This window comes from Brachycentrus maculatus, unplaced genomic scaffold (assembly GCF_059751285.1).
Source record: "Brachycentrus maculatus isolate JH-2025_06_01 unplaced genomic scaffold, ASM5975128v1 h1tg000081l, whole genome shotgun sequence".
Lineage (NCBI taxonomy): Eukaryota > Metazoa > Arthropoda > Insecta > Trichoptera > Brachycentridae > Brachycentrus > Brachycentrus maculatus.
The window spans coordinates 139494-149987 of NW_028280835.1; the positions used below are offsets into that span (position 1 = coordinate 139494).

The window sequence follows — 10494 nt, forward strand, 5'->3', positions numbered from 1 at the left end:
TTAAAACATATCAGAGACAGTGCATTTTTTACAAGGAGAGGTAATTCATTCCAGTCAGTAATCTGAACCAAACTTGAAGCAATTAAAATGTAAAAATCTGTCTGTCTCCTTAAATTTGAGTTCGATTCCTGCCAGTTTCCGATACACTTATACAGATGTACTAATACTTTACCGACCGTGCAATTGCACCGGAAACTTGCTTAGAAAACATGTTTTAGCCTATTTCATTACTATAATGCGCTATCAACCACATACCGTTTTGCCATCCTGGGTTGTATGCAACTTCGCTTGCAAAAAAATCTAATATTTACGCTTTCACTCGATGGCAGAATATACTTTATTGTAAAAAGAATTGTTAACTTTATGGTATGGTTATACATATAAGACTATCCTTATCATACCGCATAAAAACACTACTTCTACACTAGTCTTCATATGACCCCGCGATAGAATGGTTATTCCGAAACCAAATAACCATTCCAACATCAGTAGTAAAGTACTGTACATCATCAGTACATAAGTAGTATTTTTAAGTGGTGCTACACAAAGTGAATGATGAATGATAAGAAGAGTCATAATTTTTCATTCACATCGTACAATTATAGCGGTTAAGGTAGCCCTAATAATTTTCTTCTTCTTCATTTTCTTCTTCAAACCCTTATCCGCACCCCAATGGTGCATAGGGCACTGCATATAAACACAGTGTTATCCTGACCATTACACTATGGAGGCGGATAGTAATTTTACATGTAAAAAAATAAAAATGCGAAAACCTGCATTGAAAATAATTTAAAAAAAAATGTTTTATTCTTTCCAGCCTAATCTGGGTGGCGGTGCGACGCTAGAATATTCCTTGTTCAAGAACTTCTCCCGCGGAATGATGTGGGGGAATGCGGGCGACGTCTCCTCCGAGAACAGCCAGAGCACCAACCCGAATCCGCCCATCCAGGTGGACGCGTCCAAGGCCCCCGGCTACCGGGGCACGGCGGGCTGCTCCCCCGTGTCGCACTCCTCGCGCACCTCCTCCCACAGCAGCAGCCCGCCCGGGCCTCCGGGCCCCCCCGGCCCCCCCGGGCCCGCCTACCTCACCCAGTACTCCGACCTGCCTCCTGGTAATTATATTCACTTCAGACGACCCCTCTTATGTTATTTACATATGCATTATGACTTATTCTTGCTCTGAGGCCACACACTTTGGGCGGGAAAGGTATTTCCACCCGTTCGGTTGATTGATACTCAATTACGGGTAGGGTATTCTTACCTTCTGCACCAGTGCAGGCTATTCCGGCCAGCCTTATTTCAAAGGCAGAATAAAGGAAGGAATTATCCAATGTTTTATACGAATATTATATAAGAATCTCTTTGTTAAGGTCTTAACCATATCGCTCACTCCTTTCAAGAACGTCATAAATCAAAAAACTTGATTTTTCAGGAGAACATTTTTAAAGTTTAAAAATATAGTACAATGTATTAAAAATAAATATCAAGACACTTATTGAACTTTTTACTATGCAACAGATCTTTTTAGGTAAAACTTGAAGGTTTTTCCTCCATTTGAAAAATATTTAGTATATTTAAAAAAATAATTAAACAATACCTTTTCTTCAAAATGCAAAAACAACACCTTCTCTCCTGTAGCGGGTAAATATTACGTTAAAAATATGCCTCTTTTGCTGGGATATAGTACATTTTCTTAGCATTCCGAAAACATACACAACTGAAAATTGACGATTTTTTATTTATGACATTCTTGAAAGGAGTGAGCGATATGTGCATAATTATCAAAGCTTAAAGTTAAATTTTACTTTATCCCTAGGTCTTTTAACCCTCTCGTACATATTTACAAAAAAAATCTCCAGTGTGCAATTTATGTAGGACTTTATGTAGACACAGAAAGAGAATATTTTTATTACACATTTTTGTTAGGAATTTTATCAGGGCCTCATTTATTTGAGGGAGCATAATATGGGATTTTATCATTTTTATCACGTTTTTTAATAATAATAAATTACATGTTAATGTAGGTAAAATATTTTTTTTTTATTCTGATGTGACAAAACAGTGCAACGAATAAGAATTATGTTACAATGTATTTACAATTTAATTAAATTAAATTAACAGTTTTGTGGGAATGGAAATCTTCATACCAACAGGCATAATGATTTTTTCATCAATTAGTTTTTTTCCTACAGCAGTAGAACTGTTTTGAGTGATCAAGCTAGTCTTTAAAGTAATTCACCGTAAACAAATTTGTACGATAAGTACTTTTTGAACAATTCGATGGCACTTTTAAGTTAGCTATTTTGAAGACCTCATATCGCGGCCACAATCGCGAAATCTTCAAATCTGCAAATATATTGTCAGTTGACTTATGTGATTTGCGATTGGCAGGCGCCCAAGGTGTGGGCATACGCAGCGCGGGACTGGTGTCCATAGGTGGGAACCTGGTACAAGGAGCTCCTTCTATCGGAGCCATCAGGATGCCCAACTCTGCTACTGGTAAGTTGAAACCTAATTTTTATAAAATAAAACTACTTTGTTTTTTACCAATTTTTATTTTATAAGAAAAATATATTTCCCCATTTACCAATCTGCATTAACTATCCATTGCCTGCTATTCAAATGGTAATATGCCGTCAAACTCGGTTATAACAAGGAAGATGGGACCGACTGAATTTGCTCATTATAACCGTTACTCGTTACATCCGAGAATAGGTATTTTTTATAAACATGAAGACAAAGTATCTGGAACGATCATATAACACAATAAGTCGCAATTCAAACAAATGAATACCATAAAAATGAAGAAATTAATGAGTATGTATTAAAATCTAATTGATAAATGACAAATAATTTACAAGAATTTTACATAAATTATTAGAATATATACATTTATTGTTTATGGCTTCTTTGCTATGCTATTTGTCAATAGGCTCTCCTTTATTAGCACATTCTGCCTCAGTAAACAATCTTTCATAGAATATTTATTAAATTAAAATACTAAAAAAAACTAGTGTTTTATTTTTATAAAGTTTATTAAAATGTTTACCAAAAAGTTACGCGTGTGACTCAAAAATATATTTTTTCATATAATTTTTTGTGATAGCTCTCAATCAACAATCTCCTCTGCATCGATTTTATTCTTACTGAATGATATATTGTATTTGATTGTTCCAGGAAATGGAATAGGATCTGTGGATATGGGGAATATGGTGCGTAACGGACCGATCTACCCGTCCGACGCACCAAGAAACAACCACAACCTTATGGTAATTTGTTTTTTTAATTTTTTTTTTATGAATTAGTTCCAGTTTGGACCCAGTCTTTGTGCAGCGCTGGTTTTTTTCCCAGAAACTATTGTTAGGGCTTGATTTAGTAATTTGATAATCAGTCTTGACAATAGTTTCTGCGAAGGAAATTGATATCATCATTGCTGTATGGTATTGCTTTTTTTTTACCTATTGCCACATTTTACCATCCGGTTTCATTAAGGGCTAATTTCGATCAAATATTATTTTATTGTTTGCCTCCGTGGTGTAATGGTCAGCGTGCTGAGCTACCGTGCTGGTGGTCCCGGGTTCGATTCCCAGGGGGGGGAGTGAAAATAAATATTAGTGATTTTACACTCTAAGGGCGTTTGTTCACTACAGTAGAATCGCAATAGACCAAAAAAAATTTCTTCGTAATAACGAATTCCCACATATAACGAAATAAATTGAAAAAAATCATAGTAGGTATGTATGTATATGTTACGAAAATTGAGAATATAAATGCTATTTTTTACACTTTTTTTATTTCCTTAGTTTTACATAATTTTATGACATATCCTTTCAAAATACTTTTCTTTTATACTTGTGATTATATGAGTGCATTTGAATTATAGCAACAAGTCCCTATGTCAATGGGCAGTGTGTATGAGACGAGCGGGGGCCTTGTAGGGTTCCCCAACCTCCCCGGAGGCCCCTCGAGACTCAACCCTCGCGCCCCCGACTTCAGCCAACCCCCGCAGAACAACCTCATGCAACACTCTGCTCAGGTACTGTAACAAATCTTCCCTTTCTTCTGTTCGTGTCATGTCAGGTCCCCCTGACGTCAACTATGATGTCCTGATCCCCGTCTGATCCTGATCCAGGAGATCTGCCTATTTTGTATTTTTACTAGGTGTAATAGCTCTTACTTCTGTCCTCTCAGCGCATGCCCCAGATAGGACATCTTCCGGACCTTGATATCAGTCAGCAACTGTCTCCCTGCTCTTGCTCTCTGGAGCACATTTGCCTTACTGACCATATCGGTCCGTGGAATGCGTAGCATTCTACGATGTAGCCACATTTCGAATGCCTCTAGTCGGTTTATAGTGCTGATTTGAATCTTTGAAATTGTATTCTTACATTTTAACTAGCGGAAATGACTGAAATGAGTCATTTAACTCTTACCACTCTGTAGGCCAGACATTCTGGCCCGTATGATTCTAGTAGGCAGCTCCGTGGGCCACAATGTCTGGCCCGGTGCAGGTATAACTTTAATCACTGATTTCTCTATCACCCAAGTATATTCTACCAAAAAATATTTCAGATAAATACAGTTAATCTTAATTTACGTGGTCATATGAATTGCCAGACAGTGTCCCAAAATTAGGGAATCAAAATATTTATTTTAACCGGTTAACTGCCAAGAGCGTCTTAAGACGCATAATTTTCTGTGAACGGAGTGCCGCTCATACAAAAATTACGTCTTAAGACGCGCCGTTTTAAATGAGCTTTTAGTACAGAAAATCAATTATTTAAAATGTACAAATATATCGAACGCATAGTGACATCTATTGAGAATATCTTTGCATACTTGGAATTGAAACAGAATTTGTTTTTACCACTTTAAAGGTAAATTAAAGAGAGCTTTGTCGTCAGAACAACTAATGGCGCTCAGGGTTGTCCAACAATCCCCGAGTTTCCGTCACTGCCGAATCTGATGACAGTGATTTTAGTGTCGATTCTGATGATTTTTAATTTTTTAAAATCAAAGTGTGTGTGTGTGTGTGTATACTTTTAATATTAAACTAACATAATCAACTTTTGACATATAATTTAGTTTTCATATTTTGTATGACAAATTTTGTGACAACCCTGCACCATATACAATTAATTTTATGATTATGGATAAATGACTGAACGACTGGCAAGTTTTATAAATAAACGTTTATACACTTTTAATAACAATATGCTTAGAAGGTTTTATTTTTTAAGTGAAATTCGCGGCCTGCTGGGTACCGCCATACATGTACCTGCCGGCAGTTAACCGGTTAATGGTAGAAAAACGTCGCATTTTTTTTATCAGAATAGCTGATTAGTTATGAGAAAAATGGTCAGAGTGAAAAGGGTTAAAATTGAAATACAATTTAACCTTTTGACTGCGTTAACTTTGTTCCTGAGAGACGCCTGTGCGCAGCAGTATTTCGCTGTTTTTTAAATGATTACTTTTATCATGTATTTAGTTAAGAAATGATTTATTTTTGTAAACAAAAACGTTCAATGGAATTCATTGTGCCTTTTTGGTACTCTATAATACACTTGTGTCACATTATTCTTGAAATATATCGTAATATAAACAGATAAGATCATAACATAAATAAATCAAAGCACGCATCGTGTGTCACTCTTACCCACTGGCGATGCGTAGCGTCCAGAGTGAGACAGATTATGGCGCGGACTAATTACCGACCTCAAGAAAAATCAGGGATCTGTTCTTTTATTTATCCTTGTGATGTTACAAATTATTAGTCAGATATTTCAACAGATGTCATAAGGCCAAGGATTGACGTTTTGTGAAAACACATACGGTTATGCGAGCCGCGTGGATCCAGTTAATACAATTTTTTATTAATTTTTTTTATCAAATTATTCATTATTATTATTTGTTTTATTTTTTTATTATTAGATTATAAACATTACATACAAGAGATATAATAATAATTTACAGTATAAAGGTTTAACAATAAAATAATTACACCTGGACTTTAATGAAATCACTTTCTACATTTCTTATAAAGACCTGATCACTACTGGAATTAACGATCCATGGAATTAATGAATGTTTTAGAAGGGTTTACTGTATTGATATTTATTTAAGTACGGGATGGTCTGTTTTAGAACTCCATGTTCTCGTCGGGGTACCCGAGCAGTGGGGTGGAGGGCGGGGCGCTGCACGCGCTGCTGCTGGCCTCGGCCTACAATAGCCAGCGGCCTCCGCCTCCCTCCACGCCGCCCCCTAAGCACCACCAGCCGCCGCCCTCCTTCCACCAAGTCAGCGTAAGTCGCACTGCCTTTTCAGGGGTAGCAGTATACATTATATCTTCAACTCTAAATCTGAAATCCCTGTTTGAATAATTCCTGTTCCTGAAAGTGTTTAGCCTGAATAAAATACCCGCTATTAAACTGAATTTACTTTTAAAACCACAAATATATGACATTTCAAACTACTTAGTGTATTTTGCCAGTTTATAGAATATTGAAAACTTTCTTAAAATATATGCAAGAACTATTGCTAAAGGTGTAGAAGAATCCCGCTTCGGAAAACTCCTTCAGACACATGGAACAGATCAATATCCAATGAGATATTGTTCAACATAGCGGTAGCTCTTCCTACAGGCATAACCATCGGCAGGTTGGTCCTGTGTATAGGAATGTGAAACAATCTATGTCGACGTTGTCTTAGGTAACTATCGGGAACATACAGACCAATGTTCCGGATAATTTTAGGATTATCGATCATACCGCGTAACAATCGATAAAAATGCGTAATCAAATACACATTCCTTCTAGTCTCTAAACTATTGTATCCAAGCATACCCTGGAGAAACTCGGTCGGGTAGAGCCAAGGATAATAGCCGTACTCTCTCACGTAGAGATACCTCAGAAACTTCTTTTGGACTTTCTCTACCATAAGAGAGTACTTAAGCTCGTGTGGCCCCCAAATCATCGAGCCACTCTCGAGTCTACTTCGCACCAAGGAGTTATAAAGAGTTCTCAGCACGCGGGTATTTTCGAAAACCCTGGCAGTACGCAGAACAAATCCTAGCATTTTCAATGCATTACCACTGACTGCCTCTATGTGATCGTGAAATGTCAGGGTGCTCACAAATCTAACGCCCAGATCCCTAACATTCGACGCTCGCATCAGATTTTGGTCGTTCATTTTGTAGCGATAAATATATATACTGAATACTGACTCTGGGATGTTTGCATTTGCAGCCGGCCCGCAACCAGATGTCTGTGGGCATGGGCGGGCTGTCCACCATGAGCCGCTGGACGTCGTTTGGCGGCGGGTTCCAGGGCTCGCCGGGGCAGGAGGGCAGCCCGGCGGGAGCGGGGGCGGGGGGCGCGGAGGCGGCGCCCGAGGAGCGCAAGCCGCGCCCCATCGGCACAGAGCGCGCGTGGAAGCAGCACCTGGGCGCGGGCGGCGCGGGCGAGGATTGGGGCGCCTTCCCGGGCCCGCCGCCGCCGCTGCTGCACCAGCTGCCGCCCTCGCACCACCAGCCGCCCCCCGCTCACCACCAGCACTACGACGAGATGGACCGCTATCAGGTAATGCCACGCTCGCTTACCTTGGCATCTGTTTAAAAGGCTTAAGAAAATTCTAAAACAAGAAAAAGGGGTCACATATCGCTCACTCCTTTCAAGAACGTTATAAATCAACGTTAATATCAAAAATCGTCAATTTTCAGTTGTGCATGTTTTCGGAATGCCCAGAAAATGTACTATATCCCAGCAAAAGAGGCATTTTTAAACTTAATATTTACCCGCTACAGGGCAGAAAATGTTGTTTTTGCATTTTGAAGAAAAGGTATTGTTTCATTTTTTTTTTAAATATACTTAATATTTTTCAAATGGAGAAAAAAACCTTCATGTTTTACCTAAAAAGATCTGTTGCACAGTAAAAAGTTCAATAAGTAGCTTGATATTAATTTTTAATATATTGTGTTATATTTTTAAACCTTAAAAACGTTCTCCTGAAGTTTTTTGATTTATGACGTTCTTGAAAAGAGTGAGTGATATATGATGTCCTTCGAAGCTTCAAAAAAATCTACACACGCATGCAAAAAACATGTATGCCTTCAACATCATGCCTTTTTATTGTAAAAAAAACCTAGGTTTTAACCCTTAAATGCATACCGTTGCAATTCTGCAACAACAATTTTTACATCATTTATTGTAACTGCAGACAGTTGGTAGAATTCCATTTTGTATTGTTGGGTAATATATCCAAATTAAACACGGTTATTGGATTGAATTCTACTTTTATTTACGTAAATATGATAATTTCTGACGCATTATTAAGACATACATTATCAAACACTTTATGTGTTAATATGGGTTGATTTAAGGTTTAATATGTTGGCAATATTTTTTGCAGACGCAGATGGACGCGTTCGGAGTGAGTGGGCTGTCCATGCCTCACCACCCGTACATCCCGGCCAGCCAGCTCCCCCCTCCCTGGGAGTCGGCCCCGCCGCACCACCATACTCCGGAGAAACCGCAGGTGAGTGGCTGGTGCCCGTAGCGCCGCAGCCCCGCGCCCCGCAGCCGCAGCCCCCACACCCGCTAACCTCTCCTCTGTCCGCAGGGCTGGCAGAGCAAGTGGACCCACTAGCAGAGCCGGGCCGAGTCGGCGCCGACACGCCGTACAGTCGATCACTTCGCGTCGCTTCACCGGATTTTAAAACTTATTCCATAAAATGGTAATTTTCGCATCTCCACACGCTTGGTGTGTCCGTTTACGGAGAGTTTCTTCGGACGCTTTTCTAGATAATTTTTGTTACCGTTAAGTGTGCGTACACCGATATGTATAGACGTACTCCGCTTGTTATACGAGACGCTCCTCTACCGACGCTACTCACTGCCGATGTTCGCTCGTCCGAGCGCGACGAGGATTTGTGACCGACTCGAGTCGCCCGATGTTAGGGGACGGCAGTCGGCATCGACGGGACCGTGCTGACCGCTTGTTGTTTTTTAACTTTATATAATTCCTAGAGAGCGGTCGGCACGCTGCGGATATTCAATTGTAACGGATCTTTTCGCTACGGAGGAGAAGTAGAAAATAGAGAGATATTATATGGATAAAAATATTAAAGATGGCATTATTGAATCTTATTTACGCCGTTTTAATTTAATACGGCGGCCGTAGTTATTATGGAAAAGGATTTATGTCGGTATATACAAATGGGTAGGCGGACTGTTCCGCCGAGACCTTACCCGCTAAAATTCCGAGGCGCGCTCTTAGAACACCCGCTCTAGTTTACGGGAATACTTTTCCTTTATCGAATACAATATATAATCCCCATTGAGTTTCCTTACTAAGTTAGGATTATTTGTTCCGGCGGGATCCTTCCGGACCGCCAAACAACTCGGGCTTTTAGGACACTATTTAGACGAGCCTTTATTTTTCATTAGATTTTTATATAATTTTTCGGGCCGACGCGTCGGCGGTCCGCCCCTTATAGTATGTTTTGCGCCGAGGATGATGTTGTTAAGGATAATATACACTTCCCGTTGTTATTATACGGAGAACCTTCGCCGGCGACCTCGAACGGTCGCGGCAGACATGCGCCCAGATTCCTAGCGCAGTGTTCCACCTTCAACTTGATACGTTTCACTGTTGACGCTGGCATTTCGAGCATTAGTCAAATGGGAATGTTTCGGGTCCAGACTGGACACGGAGGGGGGAGCGGAGCGCGCAAGCTGCTGCGCCTCCGCCCCCCGCCCCCGGCCGGCACCTGCCCCCGCCCCCGGCGCCCCCTCCGGCCCGCCTCAGGGCAAGCCGCGGCCACCGGACCGCACCGCGGGCGGCGGCAGCGACCTCCGGCAGTGACCGCAGCAGTGAGCTCTATTCATTATTTTAGAATAAATATTTGCATAATAATGAATTGATTTTGAGAAGATCTAGATGATGACAATTTCGAATGTAATATTACTCCGCTTGTACATGAAGACTATTATATCATATAAAACTTTATGCACTTTATACCGTCTTTCATTTTCCCGTCCTATACAAAGTTAACCACCAAATTTGTGTTTTATTTTCTCAATGTGATCCATAAAATTAAAAGGGTAATAAAACAGTAAAAGGTAAGAAAACATAATGCTTTTCCTGATGCTGGAAATACACTAATGATAGAATTACTTTTTTTAAATTTTGTGTACTGTATTTGTGTTCTCACAATAAATATACATTTATTAAAATAAAAGTAAATAAAAAAACAATTGTTTTGTTTATGAAGTCATTTTTAACACTTTAAAAAACATTGACACTAAAAATTTGTCACAATTCTTTAATTAACTGATATGTATCTCAGAAAAGAGGTCACATAAATCGACTGAAAATAACCTATGTAAAAAAATAACTTTATGTTAGAGGCAAATCATATTAACTGAGTCATTTTTAGGATTTATGTGTGTCCTATATATTATAGACATTTTAAACATTGTGAACTTGTAATACTGC

The 10494-nt window shown here is 39.5% G+C and overlaps 1 protein-coding gene across 41 annotated transcripts in view; it reads left to right on the plus strand.

Annotated features, from left to right (window-relative positions):
- LOC148310948 (ankyrin repeat and KH domain-containing protein 1-like) overlaps nucleotides 1–10014 on the plus strand; it is a 71021-nt gene extending 61007 nt beyond the window's left edge. For 40 of the 41 annotated variants that reach the window (XM_088257399.1, XM_088257402.1, XM_088257403.1 and 37 more), the window contains 8 exons: nucleotides 818–1112; nucleotides 2392–2499; nucleotides 3178–3269; nucleotides 3884–4036; nucleotides 6144–6302; nucleotides 7245–7577; nucleotides 8407–8532; nucleotides 8617–10014. In XM_088257399.1, coding sequence (XP_088113525.1) covers nucleotides 818–1112; nucleotides 2392–2499; nucleotides 3178–3269; nucleotides 3884–4036; nucleotides 6144–6302; nucleotides 7245–7577; nucleotides 8407–8532; nucleotides 8617–8643 — 1293 coding nt within the window. In that variant the 3' untranslated portion in view covers nucleotides 8644–10014. The remainder of the gene's footprint in view (nucleotides 1–817; nucleotides 1113–2391; nucleotides 2500–3177; nucleotides 3270–3883; nucleotides 4037–6143; nucleotides 6303–7244; nucleotides 7578–8406; nucleotides 8533–8616) is intronic. The other variant, XM_088257443.1, reaches the window with a different exon arrangement.
- The last annotated feature ends 480 nt before the right edge of the window (nucleotides 10015–10494 follow it).